Source organism: Lipophrys pholis (genome assembly GCF_963383615.2).
Source record: "Lipophrys pholis genome assembly, chromosome: 6".
Lineage (NCBI taxonomy): Eukaryota > Metazoa > Chordata > Actinopteri > Blenniiformes > Blenniidae > Lipophrys > Lipophrys pholis.
In genome coordinates this window covers 27999221-28015264 of record NC_137629.1, presented here as the reverse complement: position 1 = coordinate 28015264, position 16044 = coordinate 27999221, and the positions used below count along the sequence as shown (strand labels likewise).

General features: G+C 43.9%; 2 protein-coding genes across 4 annotated transcripts; one reads left to right on the top strand and one right to left on the bottom strand.

The window, feature by feature from the left end:
- Positions 1–124: 124 nt before the first annotated feature.
- LOC308111461 (pre-mRNA-processing factor 39) lies at positions 125–7026 on the top strand. Its single transcript, XM_080466365.1, has 15 exons — positions 125–217; positions 1479–1723; positions 1833–1958; positions 2055–2173; positions 3056–3223; positions 3355–3535; positions 3644–3748; positions 4157–4274; positions 4377–4531; positions 4616–4742; positions 5177–5448; positions 5688–5872; positions 5990–6064; positions 6145–6319; positions 6405–7026. Exons 1-15 carry the CDS (start codon positions 154–156, stop codon positions 6474–6476), a joined length of 2187 nt encoding a protein of 728 aa, XP_080322491.1. The 5' UTR covers positions 125–153; the 3' UTR covers positions 6477–7026.
- Positions 7027–7428: 402 nt separating this feature from the next.
- Positions 7429–11559, bottom strand: ubxn1 (UBX domain protein 1). Of its 3 annotated transcripts, XR_013935400.1 has the most exons (11): positions 11515–11553; positions 10962–11026; positions 10829–10882; positions 10174–10298; positions 9206–9287; positions 8897–9088; positions 8687–8738; positions 8461–8583; positions 8169–8352; positions 7864–7997; positions 7429–7803 (listed from the first exon to the last, which is right to left on the bottom strand). XR_013935400.1 is itself a non-coding variant. In XM_080465052.1 (10 exons), the coding sequence occupies exons 2-10, from the start codon at positions 11018–11020 to the stop codon at positions 7957–7959; spliced, it is 912 nt and encodes a 303-aa protein (XP_080321178.1). In that variant the 5' UTR covers positions 11021–11026; positions 11515–11559; the 3' UTR covers positions 7429–7956. The 3 variants fall into 3 exon arrangements, 2 of the variants coding, with proteins under 2 accessions (XP_080321178.1, XP_080321179.1); XM_080465052.1 differs by having other exon boundaries at positions 7429–7997; positions 11515–11559; XM_080465053.1 differs by having other exon boundaries at positions 7429–7997; positions 10962–11053; positions 11515–11545.
- Between the last annotated feature and the right edge of the window lie 4485 nt (positions 11560–16044).

Here is a 16044-nt window from a genome sequence, read left to right as displayed (position 1 = left end):
GAAAAATCCTAATTGGGCATTTCCAGGCAAAAATCTGTTAAAATATTTCTTTCCAATTTAATTTATACAAGAAGGAAAAAAAGGATTTTTCTATGACGTCGTTTGACGTAATGACGTCCTTGACGTATCGACGTCGGCGCGACGCTTCCCATCATGGCGGCGGCGGAGGGCCGTGAGGAGGAGATGAGCGGCAATGGGGAGCCGGAGGAGTCCCCAGGTATTTTCAATACTTACTATATGTCGCCCACTGAGGTGCCGGTACGTAGATTTTCACCCGGCTTTGTGCCGCTCTCCACGCGACTCGACAGGCTCCCCGCGCGCAGCCCTTTTGAGCTTAAGCGTGCTAAGCTAAGCTAACTTGAGTAGAACTACACACACGGGAGCGCGATGCAGCGTAACCTGCTCCAAAGTAACCGACTTCACTTTCCGGGCTGAAGCCACATGTCGCTGCTATTCGAGGGTCTTCACCGTTTAGCGGAGCGGCGTCCACAGCAACTGCTCAGCGGTGCAGAAACCCAATACGCTGTAATGAATGAAAGTGGCATCTGTAGACAGAAGAGGCATGTTGGGTGTTCGACCTGCAGCCATCTGCTGGTTTATTTTAATCTTTAGCTTGTGCTTCAGTCCTCAATGATGAATTTTAACTTTTTTTTTTTTTTTTTAAACCACCCACACCATGTATACATTTAGATAGAAAGAATGAGGAGCAAAATTAACACGATTATACACGCTTTTTTTTGCCTTCAGCGTGTATTAGTCGTGTTAATTTTGCTCACGTGTCAGAAGAAGAATCGTTATTTACCGTGAGCACCCTTTGCACTCAAAATCCGTTTTTGAAGGGATTGTGCAAGAAAGTTGTCAAACACCTTTCGGAGCTCAACCAAGACCTCCTGTGGTTGTCAAATTCTTCCGAACTGATCCCATGATGTTGACATGTGGTTTCTGTTAGAATATAAAGACAAATTCACAAAGAAGCAGTGAGACTCTAAGTACACAATGACATTGACTGAGTCACTCTGATGCAGCCGATGTCCAGCAATTCTGTCATTAATGCCTTCAAACCTTTGCACAGTACCATTTGTGAGAAATGGTGAATGGATTTCACTTAATTCGTGCTTTTTCCACTGCTTGAGCAAAGCATCTTGCATTGCCTTTACCCATTCATACACACATATTCACACACCAATGGAGGCGGCTGCCACGCAAGGCGCTCAGTACATCTATTTGTTTCCTTGATCAAGGGAATCGAACCTGCAAGCTTCTGATTGAGAGACGACAGAGCCACAGCCTCACGTTGACCTCAGCCTCTGAGACTCTTGTTCCAAAAGATTGAACATGAGTCTGTATTAGGAGCCACAGTGAGATTTGAACTAGAACCTCCAAACACTGACATGTGACTCATATTCATTACAAATGGTACGCAAAGTCCTATAACGATGACGATGACTTACTGTATGTGATGATATTCTCTGGTTCAGCCATGGAGACCTCTGAAGATTCAGCGCCGCCTCCAGCTGAGATGACGGAAGAGAACGGCGGCGGCGGCGGCGTGGTGCTTGAGCCTCCCAAAGGCCCCGACCCCGCCTCTTTCACCATGCCTGCTGCCACGGAGGACGGCGACGGGGAAATACCCGCCGACTTTGAGCGTCTGTGGAAAGCTGCCCACGAGAGTCCCCACGACTTCTCGAGCTGGACTGATCTGCTGCAGTACTGCGAGCAGGAGGTGCGTGTCGGCAAAACTCAAACTTTACGATGTTGAGATCTGTCGTTCCCGCGGGGGCGACGGAGCACTCGGTTTGCTTTGTGTCACACGTGTTCTGTCCTCCGTTCAGACTCACGTCACGTCATCACGCAGGGCGCTCAAAGCTTTTCTTCTGCGCTATCCGCTGTGTTACGGTTACTGGAAGAAGTTTGTCGACCTGGAACGCCGCGCTGGGAACAACGACAGAGCAGAGGAGGTAACCCCGTTGCCCCGGACGCACCACGCAGGTCCGACGTCCGACTTAAGCGCATCCTTTCAAACGTCAGACGATTGTTGTGGTTTGTTGTGTTAGGTGTGTATTGAGGGTCTCCAGGCCATCCCTCTCAGTGTGGATCTGTGGATCCACTACATCAATCTGCTGCTGGGGACACTCAACATGAACCTGCCCGAGTCGCCCTCGCGGATTCGAGGGTAAATAAACGCAAAGACTTTATCGTCATGGTGTCTCGCCATTGACATAGCATTTTGGCTATTTGCTGACCTGAAGCTTCAGCTGAATGCTTCTCCACGATCTAGAGGCAAATTCTAACCATAGCCATAAATTCTGTATTCCTCAAATGCACATGACGTGTAAAAATGCAGGAATCCCAACACTGATTCTGGTGGCTGGTCAAGTTTTTGGTCTGTCAAGAAGAACACACACTTCATTATTTCATTTTTGTAAAGCAGCAGATCTTATGAACCTCTACTGACACACAGTTTGAGGCGTAAATGAGTTTCGGTGACGACTCTTTTAACGGCTCTTGTAAAGCGGGACGGCAATAAAGCTCCAGATTTCAAAGTTAAACTTTGTTTCGTGCAAAGCACTACATTTTTGTTAAGTGTTGGACTTTGTCATGTTTTTCACTCAATAGTATAAAACCTGTTGGCGTCCATAGAAAATAAATGTAATTCTTCTGTTCATTATTGCCTCATATTTTATAATATTTGGTAAGATTTCTAGTCTTGAGCTGTTGCAACGGTGCTACTGAAAGTTTTGCACTTAAGGTCATTTGATGGTAATGATTCTTTATTACTATTTAATGAAGGGAATGTATCAATGAACTGATTATTAGTTTTTTCTTCATTTCTTATATTTTTGTTGAATGATTTTTGCTTCAAAATTATAACATAAAATTGTTTGTTACTTTATTTCATATCCTTCTATCTTTTATCATCGTCATTTTTGTACGTTTAAAAAAAAAAAAAAATTCTATATATATAATATTGCCGGGAAATGACCTGCTTTTGACCCACAGATTGAATCGCCATTCACTGGGTGGTTTGGTGTTTTATCTTGAATTCCTTGCGCAGTGTGTTTGAGGATGCAGTTGTGGCAGCGGGTTTGGACTTCCACTCGGACCGGCTTTGGGATCTGTACGTGGAGTGGGAGAAGGAGCAAGGCAACATGAAGAATGCCACAGCCGTCCTGGACCGAGTCCTCAAAGTCCCCACCCAGCTCTACAACACCCACTATGACAAGTAAGACCACCGTGGAGTGTAAATATTTGTGTTGTTATTGATCTCAGTTTTGTCTCGATTCGCTCGCATTCCGTACTAACATCTTCCTCCAGCCGAGTTTTAACGCGCGTGTCTCTTATTCCGGCGTCCAGATTCAAAGAGCACCTGAACGGCCACGAGCCCAAAGAGGTGCTTTGTCCGGAGGAGTACGAGGAGCTGCGAGCGCTTTGCCGCCAGAGCCAGAAGGCAGAGCGAGCGGAGCAGGCGCAGGAGGCGGAGGAGGAGAGGCCGCCGGGGGAGGAGGAGCCCGCCACGCCCGAGGGTACAGACACAGTGAGTGACCTCGGCCTGCTTCACTCCGACTCGTGGGTGTAATTACAAAGCTCAATCAATGGCTGATTTTCCTTTTTTCTTTTTTCTGTTTTTGCTGCCGGTGTTTAGGAGGAGCTGATGCAGAAGATCCGGGAGCAGGTTCTGGTTCACAGGGACAAAGTTTACCAGGACAATGAGGGAGAAGTCCGTAAGAGGTGGCACTTTGAAGAGGCTGTGAGTTTCTCCTGCTTTATGTTTCTGCTTTTTCTCCCCTTCTCCTCCGTCGTCTCCTTTCTCCAGGAGCACTTTCTTCTCATTTTGGGGGTTTGACTGTTATTTAAGCTTCCTATTACGACATTGTAGAAAAAATGTTCATCAAAAATGACTCCAACTTTTGAACCAAAACTTATATTGTCTGTATGAATGAATGCCCAAAATGAAATCACCCAAATTTAAAAAAAGAAAAACATCCAGTTAATGAGTTGTTGTGGCATTGTTGATTTATATTATAGTTTTTGATGAATGTTAAAAGATGCTACAAAACTAGGCTGTACGAAAAAAAAAGTTTCGTACTCACTACGCGGTGTTATAAAGTTAGATTCAACTGAAACGCAGACACATAATTTCCCCCGCTTGCTTCAGATCAAGCGGCCGTACTTCCACGTCAAGCCTCTGGACCGGGTCCAGCTCCGCGCCTGGCACACCTACCTGGACTGGGAGTTGGCGCAGCTCCACGCAGACACCAGAGACCCCACGCAAGGTGAGGCTGTTTGTTTGATCAACTGTCCCTCTGGAGTTTAACAGATACGGAAACATAAGAAAAGAAAACCCCTCAGTTTTGACGCCCATTGTCCCTTATCAGAGCCGACCCAGGCGACCACAGAGGAGTCCGAAGCTGCAGCTCAGCCTCGGGAGGCGTCACAGGAGGCTGCAGTTCCCCGCGATGACCACAGAGTCCGCATCCTGTTTGAGCGCTGCCTGATCGCCTGTGCACTGTATGAAGAGTTCTGGACCAGAGTAAGAAGACCACTGTAGTTCCAGTCCCTGTGTGAACTGATGTGTGTGTGTGTGTTTAACGTGTACTCGCTCTGTGCTCTTTAGTACATCCAGTACCTGGAGGTGCAGAGTGTGGACGAGGTCCGGCCCGCTTACAGACGAGCCTGCGGGATCCACTTGACTTCCAAACCCAACATCCACATGCAGTGGGCCACCTATGAGGAGAGGAACGGTACCACCAAAGAGTCACACACCGCTGATCTGCATGTTAAAACTATAAATACTTTGCCCTTGAGGGATACTTTACTAAAAAACTTGGTTGTTGAAAATTTCAACCCAGCGGAGTTTTTGAAGTTAGTTTCATTTATACCAAAGTCCTTATTTTCTTTAAAGTCCCTATATGGCTTTTGAGCTATTTATTTATGGTAAAACTGTCGCCTTTCGTGGGTTTTGTCCACGACACGGCCTGTGAGAACCCATCATTAATACCACGTCATCCGACTGAAGCTGATTCCAGCTGACGATGGGTGAAGGCGGGGAACCCTTTAGACAGGCTATGACGCTGCATTGCCCTCAAATGCAGCAGGAGTCGTCCAACATTTGACATTGTCTTCGAAGGAAGAGAAAAGAAAGTCCTAATCGTCAGTTGTCACCCGCTCCCATCAGGTGACTTGACCGAGGCTCGGCGGGTGCTGGAAGTCCTGGAGAAGAACGTCCCCGGTCTGGCAATCGTGCGTCTCCGCCGGGCGGCGTTGGAGAGGCGAGCGGGGCAGCTCGACCAGTCGGAGGCGCTGCTGACGGAGGCGGTAGCTGAATCCAAAGAGAGACCCACGCTGCACGCTTTTTACTCCATCAAGCTGGCGCGCCTGCTGCTGAAACTTGGGCGGGACCGCAGCAGAGCACGCAGAGTTTTACAGGAAGCTCTGGAGATTAGTCCGGTGAGACGACGACATTCACCGTCCAGTCGTATCTCAGTCACGCTTTGTTGCGTCTGCTGATGGCGGAACGCTGTGCGAATACTTCAGTAGCATTGACTTGGTCTTTGTCCCTGGTTCTCCCTCTCTCTCGCTCTCTCTCTCTCTCTCTCTCTCTCTCTCTCTCTCTCTCTCTCTCTCTCTCTCTCTCTCTCTCTCTCTCTCTCTCTCTCTCTCTCTCTCTCTCTCTCTCTCTCTCTCAGGAGAATGACAAACTGTACATGAACCTGTTGGAGTTGGAGGTCTCGGGCGACCCCCGGGCTTCAGCTGAGGCAGTGCAGGAGTGTGTTACGAGAGCCCTCGCCGCTCCTCTCACCTCGCACGCCAAGATCCTCTTCTCAGAGAGGGGCCTGCAGTTTGCAGAGGACTACAACAACTCCATCCAGAGGTCAGAGTTCATCATCAGTAAACGTCCCTTCACTGCGTGGCGGCGTAGAAGCCAGTCGTCTGTTACAGTCGGTGATCAGCCAGCGCTGGCTCAGATATTCTTGGTTTCCCTCTGCAGTGTGCTGTCGGCTTACGAGGAGCATCAGAAGCTCCTGAAGGAGGTGGGAGGTACAAAGAGGGAAGCGGAGAACGGGTGAGATCGGACGCGTAAACTGAATTTATGTATTTAATCTAAATACAGCAGTTACATAGTTAACGGATTGTGCTTTGAAGGGACGAGGATCCAGAGAAGCTGAGCAAAAGCGAAGAAAGCTCCGCCGTTGCAGAGTCTGTCGCAGAAGCCACGCCCACCACGCCGCACGTCCCCATCACCACGCCGCCGCCTCCTGTGATGGGCGCCGACGCGAGTGCACAGGCCGGATACGCAGGATACAGCAGCTGGTACCAGGTGGGGGATTCACCTCATACTTGCATCAACTATCAAACGTTTTGGAAAGTTTTGTAGAACTCTAAGGAGAGCTTCTCATTTCCAGCAACCGCAATACGGCAGCTATGGCTATCAGAGCTCTTGGAACTACAACCAAGGCTACTATCCACCCAGCTGAGGAAGAGCAGCAACGGCATCTGTAGGGCTGAACAACGAAACCGAACCACCTGGAGGTTATCCCAGCATCTCCCCTCTCGTCCCTGCTCGGAGTCAGCTCACCGTCCCGGGTCGGTGTCAAACGAGGAGCTGAACTGACTCGAACGCCGGTCATCTTGGCGCCGACTCTCAAAGCAACGGGCAGAAAGACGCTGACGGCAGTGAATCGGCTCTTTTAATCGGAACTATTTTTGTATTCGTCGACAAGCAGAACCCACTTGGCTCGCATTTTTAAAGTCATCCAGTTTTACAGATGTGCTTTTGTTTGTTTGTATCATTCCACATCATAGATTCGTGTTTTTCTAATGTATATAAAGGTGTTTTATAGCGTGTCACAGCGCTGTTTTGTCTGCTTGTACTTCCATGATGTGATGATGTGGCGTCACACTCAACCATTAGCGAGGAAGCTGATCACATCCTTCTCTTGTCTGGATTTTATTCTACATGTCTGGGGGGGGAAAAGTCACAAGCATCTCATTTGTACAAAATAAATGGCTTTATCTTCACATTGCACATGTTTGTGTTTCTTGAAGGTTGTGAGTTTGGTGGGAGAAGGTTAGAAGATGAAGATTGTTGTCCTGTGTTGTGTTTTTAACCCGAGGGTGGCCACTCCTGCTCCGGGATGCATCCAAGTCTTGTCTAGCTGGGATCTGCTGCTGCTGCTTCTCTTTCCATCGACACTCATAACATCACCTGGTTGAAATAAATGGCCACAACTTCTGGTTTCACAAGACTGAAGTTCTTCTCCATTGTCTTTCCACTTACTCATGTAGAGTTATGAGATTGTGTTTTGTGACACAAAATGGATTTCAGATGTCTCCGCTCCAAGACGCCTGAACCAAAGTGATCAATCGCGATCGCTCACTATTCTCAGGAGTGTCGACGGAACAACAAAAACACAAGAAAACACGATCTCAGTTCTCCAAGTCAGCTTTATTGTAAGCACAGTTTTGACTATGCAGGAATAACTGTCGATATTTTAACTTATAAAAAAAATTGGCAGAGTACAATTTCACAAAATCAGGAAGATTGAAGGGATTTAATTTAAGGCCCTTTATGATCCGCTTGTGAAGGTTCCTCTGCTATGTAAGGATCAGGATAAAACGCAACAATTTTTGCTCTTGGAAGTTTTTTTTTTCTTTTTTCCTTTGATTAAATGTGCTGTTGAAACCATGAGTGGGGCTGCTTGACGCAGTATCAGTTAGAAGCCAGCTATCTTCGATCTAATTTGGTGGGTGGGTGGGGGGGGGGGTGAAAACTCACTGCTGTCTGAAAAATCTGTGCAGAGGCTTTGTTCAGTCAGTCTGATGAGGCGGGACTGAACACAGCCTCTCGCTCCACAGCTTGGCTTCTTGAGTGATACTAGAATTTGGCAGCTCTGTTCCTGGTGTCGATGTGGTGGAAATGAGTGAGGTAGGCTCACAGAGCAGATCCTCTTCTTCTTACTTTTTGGTGACGACCAGCACAGCTGAAGGCACCAAACCTGAGGAGGAGGGAGGGAGAAGGGGCAAAAATTTTTTAATAAATCTGATCAGTGACTTCACTGGTACTTGAGATGAACACATGAAGACGTGAGGAAACGTTTTGGAATTCTCCTTTTCTATTCGAATCCATACATTATGTGGACTATTTTCACGTCACACCCACTGCTCACCCAGCTCTTTGAGGGGCTTCTCCATGTCCAGTTCAGTGTAGACGTGACGGGGGTAAGGGGAGATCAGCATGAAGTCCTGACCCTCGGGTGTGTTTCCGTTCATCTGCACGTAGACACGCACTGCTGCCAAAGGCTCCTGAGCCTTGAAGACTGTGTTAATGGTGGAGCCGTCGAGCAGACGCACCTGTGAAACAGAAAGTGAGGGGGGAGAGCGAGACAAATTTTTTAAATTGTTTTTAAAAATTTTTTCTCTGTTATAGACACAGACGTAATATTTGTTATTTCACTGCACCTGTATCCTAGACTCATCATACTCCTTCTTGGTGGGGGGAGGGCCCTGGCTGGTGGGTGACGATGGGCTGGGTGGAGTGGGCTGAGACGATGCAGCCGAGCTCGGGGGTCCACCACCTCCAAACTACAAGAAACAGTCATCCAAGCTGTTACAGTTTCCAATAGAAGCAATACTGATACTTATAGTAAATGAGAAATAAAAATACAATGATCTGAGCGAAGGTCACCTTTTGTGCTCGCTCCTCTCGGTCTCGTGCAATCCTCTCTTTAACCCTTTGCCTGATGGGAAGACGTGTAATCAACAGACATTACCAACAAGCTCTGTATCATCCTCATATTAATAGTCAGTTTATCAGATCTCACACATTTATTAGTTCATGTTCCAGTGAGGTAATAATCTGAAGGATGAAACTCGCAGCACATCACACAGAGTGTACCTTGCTAATTTGTCCTCCATCTTCTCTTTCCGGCGCTGGTCAGCGATTTTCTTCATTTCATCATCTTGCATCTTTTGGCGGATCTGCTGCAGCTCTTGGCCCGTCCTCCTCCGCTGCTTCTCCCGCTCCACCTCCTCCGCCCGCTCCCGCTCTCTTCTCTCCGCCTGCTTCACCCTCATCAGCTCCTCTAGCCTGAAAACCAAATACAGAGTCACCGATCTGCCAGCCTCCCAACGAAGAGCATCCACACTCCTTCAGGCTCATGAAGTCCTGAACGATTGCAACGGACTCTTGTTTGCCCGGTCTGACCTTTTGACTTGTTCACGTTTCTCTTCCTCTGTCATCGGTCGCCTCCCACCATCCTCGGTTTTAATGAAGCCGCTCTCTTCGCCTGAAGCCAAAGCAAATGCAAATGAGGGAGTGGACGACATAAAATAAATATATCTACAACACTTCAGCGTGGACAAAGGGCGTCACAACAACCAGCAAGAAAATGTAATGACAATCAAAAAAAAGAAGAGAAAAACAAAAATACAGAAGGAGGCAAACAAGCTTCAGCCACATTACTACACATGTTCTGGCTATGCCCAAAGATGTACAGTTTTTGGCGGTCTATTTTTGAGACACTCTCTATAATATGTGGAACAACAGTAGATCCTTCTCCAATGATCTCACTGTTTGGTGTGGCCCCAGGGGCCACTCCTCTCCCTGGGCACTTTAGAAATATGATGGCCTTTTGCACCCTGCTCGCCAGGAGACTTATTCTATTTAAATGGAAGGATGCCCAGCCTCCAACATATGGCCAATGGATAAGGGAAGTCATGCGCCATATTCATTTAGAAAAAATTAGATATACCATTAGGGGGTCCACCAGAAAATTCTATATTACCTGGCAGCCATTTATCTCTTTTGTGGAAAACATGGCAGCTGCCAATATTGAAACATAACCCAAGTGACTATGTACCTGTTATTTTTAATTTTCCTTTTTGTTGTCAATATGTTTACAAATGTGCTTAGTAAGCTTGCAGATGGTCCAGTAACTGTGGGTGGGTGGGTGGGTGGGTGGGTGGGGTGGGGTTATTGAGAAATTGATGTAAAAGTTCTGTGATTATATTGTTTATTGGTTGTATTTGAAAATAAAAAGACATTGTTCAAAAAAAAAAATACAGAAGGAGACACATTAAGATTTACTGAAGAGAAAATCTCAGCTATGAGGTGACATGTTTCAGTCATACATAACTCTGCCTGTCGTCCCACAAAGCTCAACCCGTTCTGACCTTCAGCTTCTGCTAGTGCCTGCAGCTCTGCGCTGGATGGACTCTCTTCTCCTTCCACAAGGACATTCCCCACAGGTGGCACATAGGGCTCATCTATGTCCGGGTCATTCTCGTGTTCCATTAACCTGAAGAAAGCACATCATCAAGCTAAGACAATGACTGAAAGACGAGATTATGATTTCAATTATTGGGAGACTCTTGGAAAATGAAAAGCTGTGGTTGCTGTTAAAAGAGAAGATATGAGAGTGTAGAGCTGGATGTGGGTCTAATTAAATGATCGCCAGAGGACTTATGAAATGTAAGTCCACCCACAAGTCTGAGTAAAACTCCAACCGCTGATCAGTTACTAAAAAGGATCATGAGAGACGAAAGAGGGGGAGTAGAGGAGGTGAATATTTGAGATACGAGACCAGGAATGACTTTTTCTGAACGTACTCTGGTTTTCTACCACAGTCCAAAAACATGTGCTTGAGGTTGATAGGTTACTTTAAAATTGCCTGTAAGTGTGATTGTGGGAAGTGAATAAACAAGAAAAGCAGTTGGATCCACATTTGTACCACATCAAGATGATAAATAGTTGTTTCATTAATTCTTCTCTATTCAGTCTACACAGGTAGGGATGACTTTACAAGTCGAGAACTATGGTCTTGCTCACCAGTCCATGGCTTGCTCTATCCCCTGGTTGCCTGTGTTTGCCACGGCCTTCTCCCTGTATGCAGAAGACAAATTTTACTTTCATTTCAGTGAAACCAGTCTGCAGCACCAGGTTGGGCTTTAGTGCCACTCACGCTCTGTTTCTTTCAAAGCCCATCTCCAGCAGGCTGTCTAGTGTTGTCATCTCTGCCATTTTAACCTGAAACAACATGAAAACACAACGAGGCTTTGGATTCAGTTATGTTGGCACACTGCAGCTATTCACTAGCAAAGTAGCAGGCTCGCTTCTAACCCTAATGTAGTCGATACGACCGCGTTTAAATGGGCTACATAATGATAGCTGGTTGGCTATAACGTGTTTACAAATGTTGATGTTGCCCCGACAATCCGCCGGACAAAACACGTGATTTTTTTCCAGCACAGTAAATATTCAACATCACAAATATCGTTACACCAAATGCTAAAATTAGCATCATGTGGCTACCGTTCAGATTGATAGTTAGCAGGAGGCGTCGCCAGTGAAGCACGTTTACACGCCACTGGGACGTCGGTTGAACTCCCATAACCTAAGCCGGCAATGTTCGTTTGTAATCTACACGTGAAAACACCTAAAAGTGCCATTGTCCTTGTTTATGCGGTTGAATTGAGCTAATATAACCGTGATGATAGCGACAGCTAGCTACTCACTCATCAGTCAACACCGCTTCACCAGTACGGCAACGCAAGAGGGACAAACGGAGCCGCGCGAAGAAAGGCGATTGTGTTTTTACTTCTCACGCTTGGGGGTGCTTGAAAAATCTGAATTTTAACATCCTAGAAACCCCCATCAACAATCACATATACTCATATTTCTGTCCTTGCTGATAGATAGATAGATAGATAGATAGATAGATAGATAGATAGATAGATAGATAGATAGATAGATAGATAGATAGATAGATAGATAGATAGATAGATAGATAGATAGAACATTTAAAAGTCTATCTATAAACACAGTATCTGTCAGTAAAATATCACTATACCTCAGCTATATTACTCCTACATAAATACAACTTTATTTCTGGGTATACAAAAAGGAAAGATCTATCACTGTGTGAAAGCCCTGTTTTATAATATTACTGATTTAGGAGTGGTGGTTATCACTTTCAACTCACGGCAACAATAGCTCATAATATCCTTGGCTTGGAGTCTGTTTTGCGGACGGTCTGTGCTGAGTTTGCATATTATCCCTGTGGTGGGCATGAGTTTTGTCTGGGTACTACCGCGGTACAAAAACATGTGTTGAAGGTTAATCTGTGACCCTTGCACAGAATGCCAGTGTTTATGACTCTCTGTTTCTTTGTTTGCCCCCGTGTTGGACTGGTGACCCGTCCAGGCTGTACTCTGCATTCACCCATTGTCAGTTAGGATCTTCTGGAAATGACTGGATTCATTGCAGGAAGAATGAGGCATTTCAGTATGTGAATGAATAAAAAACACCACAGTTTTTGAACAAATGTACCCTGATGCTTTCTGTCGTTCATGAGCATTGATCGGTAATTATCAACGTTTTAGAATCTATCTTTTTGTGAGACTTACGCCAGCCAGTAAGTAATCACAACAAACTAACAGTTTCTTTCACAACAACATTTTGATCTGCTATTACAGAGGTGTCTGATTCAACTTACAGGTTGGTAGTTTGGTAGTTTGACAATTTTTAAAACAGTTTTTAAAAAAATTTCACGATTCAACAGATATGAAGCTGAAGCTCCATGTGCTATGATACTAAGTGGTGAAGTCAGAGGTGAAGTATAAAGAGGAATGATAAAGTACGGCAGCTGCTCAAGCACATACAGATGTGGACCTTGAGGCTAAACGACACGCAAACAAACAAAGGTCAACAGGTAGTTCATTTACATTTAAGAAAACACAAAAATTACAATTCAAGTTATCCTTTGTTGGTGCTTCAAGCTGTGCTTATTCGTCTTTCAATGGATCTTTTTGGAATCTTTATTACTATCTAGCATGAAGACTTTGATATTTTTGGTACTGAACAGAAACATGGTTTAATAATAGTAATAAAAAAGGCCTTTTTGAATGCACCTTCGTGGAAAATCTATTGGTTTGATTATGAGTTATGATCGATAAGTCCATTTTTAGATGTTATCATGTTGTATTTATGTGCGAACATTCTTTTTATAAGACTGTAACAGCAGAGGAGTGATACGAAGGATCAAGTGTGGCCGGTGATACGACCAGATTATGTCTCTAATTGGCTGTGTCGAGCTTGTATGACTTTATCCAATCCTCATATGTCTGTGGGTGTTCAAACAGAATTCAAGTTTGCTGACTTTTATGTGCAGGTTGGGTCCGTTACATATTTACAGTTAGTGTAATGATTAATTTTTGCTCTCTCCCACACAGTCTTAAGCAGCTCTGATTCAAGACGCCTTCATTATCGAGACACCGACTTCATGGCCCTGTCACCTCTGTTCAGACCTCTTTACATGTGTGTTTAGCTTTGTTTTCCTCCACACTTTGGTTCGACTCCGTCTGTTTTCCATTTTTCTTACTTTCTGTCAGAGAAGCTGATTGAAATGTGCCATATGTATTTGGTGAGTACTAACCTTCAGTAAATATTTCAGTCAGACTGATGAGATGATTCAAAGGATTTTATTGCTTCATGTTTCTGCCTTCTCAGATATCATATAGGGAAGATGAATAACTGCTTTAGTTTGCACATATGTTTAGATTATTCTTGCATGTGTTTTTCTGTTCTTTTTTGGTTAGTGAATGTTTTTTTTTCCTGATTGGTGCAAAGACAATTTCCATATTGAATTCAATGTCTATAAAGAAAACAATCTAAAAGGAATTGACAAACTTTTAATCGTGAATGAAAATTGCATTGCAGTTGTTGCAATGCCACAAACCTGGCTTAGATTTGTAACTTTGATTTAGCAATTTAACTCTGATGGTTTCATGCTGTTCTGGATTATTATATTTGTCATATCTGGCACAATTTCAGCCATGTCTCACTTCAAACGTAACTTAATTAGTATTAATACAACGATCACTGCATATGATCCATTTCAAAATTACAAATATAACAATGTGTTAATCTGTCTGAAATAATGGGATACAACAGTTTATGAAATGACACTTCACTGAAATTATGAGAAATGCATTTTTTCCACTCTCCTATTAATGGGTTTTTCTTTCATCCAACTTCAGATTGGGGATTTGAGCTGCTGCAGATTATCTAAAAACATTATATCAACCCTTCCCTACATTTTAATCATTGCAAGGTGAGCAAAGTTGAAGGAAACTTCAGGGGTGAAGGTCTCCTAAGTCTACACTCAGATTGGTTTATGACTCTGTTTTTTTATTTTCCTGCAAAAGAACATGGTTTTCAGGGTCAAAGCTCAGTCAGGATAAGTGGAGACCATTTCTGAGAAGCACAAGGAAATGATGCACGCCCATGTTTACCACTTGAGTCCAATGCCATATCTCAGCCTCAGTGTAAAAGATTAATTTTAATGGACCACACTTTGAGATTTATTTGCAGGGATGACACTTGTTGACTCCTTGTCCACATTTGCAGAGTTTGACCTTGCTTTTTATTAGAGTCAGATAATGTAATCTCAGACACAATAAAAGACAAGGTTGGGAAACTTGATGACAGCTAACAATTTACTTTCAAACGTTTTATTGTGCCCAGTAGTTTAATGATATAAAGCCTGGACTATATAATAAAGGTGTTAAAGTCCAACTGAGCTTGTGCAGTGAGCACCTGCTGACCAAAGAGGGCAGCATGACTGTACCATTCTCCACTGTTGACATGTGATATTAAGAAAGGCTTGGCTGTTCAAGATTAAGTGCAACAGAGAAGACTGTAATACAGTATGAATAGTGCATCCTTCCATGACAAAGAAGACTCAAGGAGCATAATTAAGGTACGTTTTAGGTGCCGACTGAAGTCACAGTGAGGAACATGCTCTAATTTGTGTCTTTTGGACAGTAAAGGACAACTAGTCGTATAGTGCACATCTTGTGGGTGTGCTGTCAGATGTGTTGTTTCTGTGGGTCTCACCAGCTGTAACAGCATCTCCATATGGAAAAACTCTGGCTTCCAGTGGAGCTGCTGTTATCTGTGGAGGGACACCTCTTGTCACCCAAACACTGCTGACACTCTGCTGCTTATTTACAGTAACACTTTGCATTTATTGTTTTTTTGTTAGGTTTCTGTTTGATGCCTGTCTTTGTCCAGATTGTTCATAACAATAAAGTGAAACATGCCTCATGAATCAGAGTATATGTATTTGTGTTTCTTTGTATCTCTGTTTGAGCACTCAAATCACAAAGATTAAGTTGGAGGACACCACATTCATGACACTATTTATAGGCGATAAATGAGTGCAGTATGATTTTTAAATTGCTTTTTGAAGTTAGAATAAACAAAACCATTACACTGACTGCTTTTATTCAATTGCCATGTTGTTGATATAAAAATACTGTTGACAATATGTTTTTGAAGAACAAATGTCCAAATTGAAGCACAGCTTGAGCTGCTCAGATAGAATAAAAAAAACAACCATGTTCAAGAAGTACATAAATTAAATTGTGTGATGTTAAACCTGAAATAAATATCTTCAAAACTGCAATTGTGTCTGTGTTGAATATATAAGGTGCATTTGAAATCGAAAGCAAAAACAGTCACTCATGAGGGCACACACACACACACACACACACACACACACACACACACACACACACACACACACACACACACACACACACACACACACACACAGTTTTACTGAAAGAAAGTTATTACAAATGAAAAGTGAGAGCATAAGTATTGTAGGTTTGCTTTTTGTGCAATACAAACGGAACAGAAGCCAACAGCCACACAGGAAAAGGTGATAAACAAATCCAAATTCTTGAATGAAATGCACCAAACAACAGAAAATAAATTGAGCAGCCAGGCAGAAGAAGAAGTTCTCAGAATGGATTTATGGATATAATGAAAGAGTATAAGAAGATTGGTGTGACATGGATGAGGCACACATTCACTGTAGCAACCCCTGAAGGGAAAGACAAATAATAAATGTAGTAAATAATAACAACAAAAAAGTGCAATTATTTTAGAATGTTTTTGAACTGTTGAATATGACTGTGTATTGAATACCAAAGGAAAAATATTTTGTCATGGATGAGAAACACATCCCTCACTTATTT

Coding starts and splice junctions, on each gene's coding strand:
- ubxn1 (XM_080465053.1), bottom strand. CDS start 11,038: ATGTTGTTTCAGGTTAAAATGGCAGAGATGACAACACTAGACAGCCTG. Junction 8,353..8,460: donor ATGATGAGTCTAGGATACAG/GTGCAGTGAAAT, acceptor TCTGTTTCACAG/GTGCGTCTGCTCGACGGCTC. Junction 7,998..8,168: donor GAAGCCCCTCAAAGAGCTGG/GTGAGCAGTGGG, acceptor CCTCCTCCTCAG/GTTTGGTGCCTTCAGCTGTG.
- LOC308111461 (XM_080466365.1), top strand. CDS start 154: ATGGCGGCGGCGGAGGGCCGTGAGGAGGAGATGAGCGGCAATGGGGAG. Junction 4,532..4,615: donor ATGAAGAGTTCTGGACCAGA/GTAAGAAGACCA, acceptor TGTGCTCTTTAG/TACATCCAGTACCTGGAGGT. Junction 5,873..5,989: donor TACAACAACTCCATCCAGAG/GTCAGAGTTCAT, acceptor TTCCCTCTGCAG/TGTGCTGTCGGCTTACGAGG.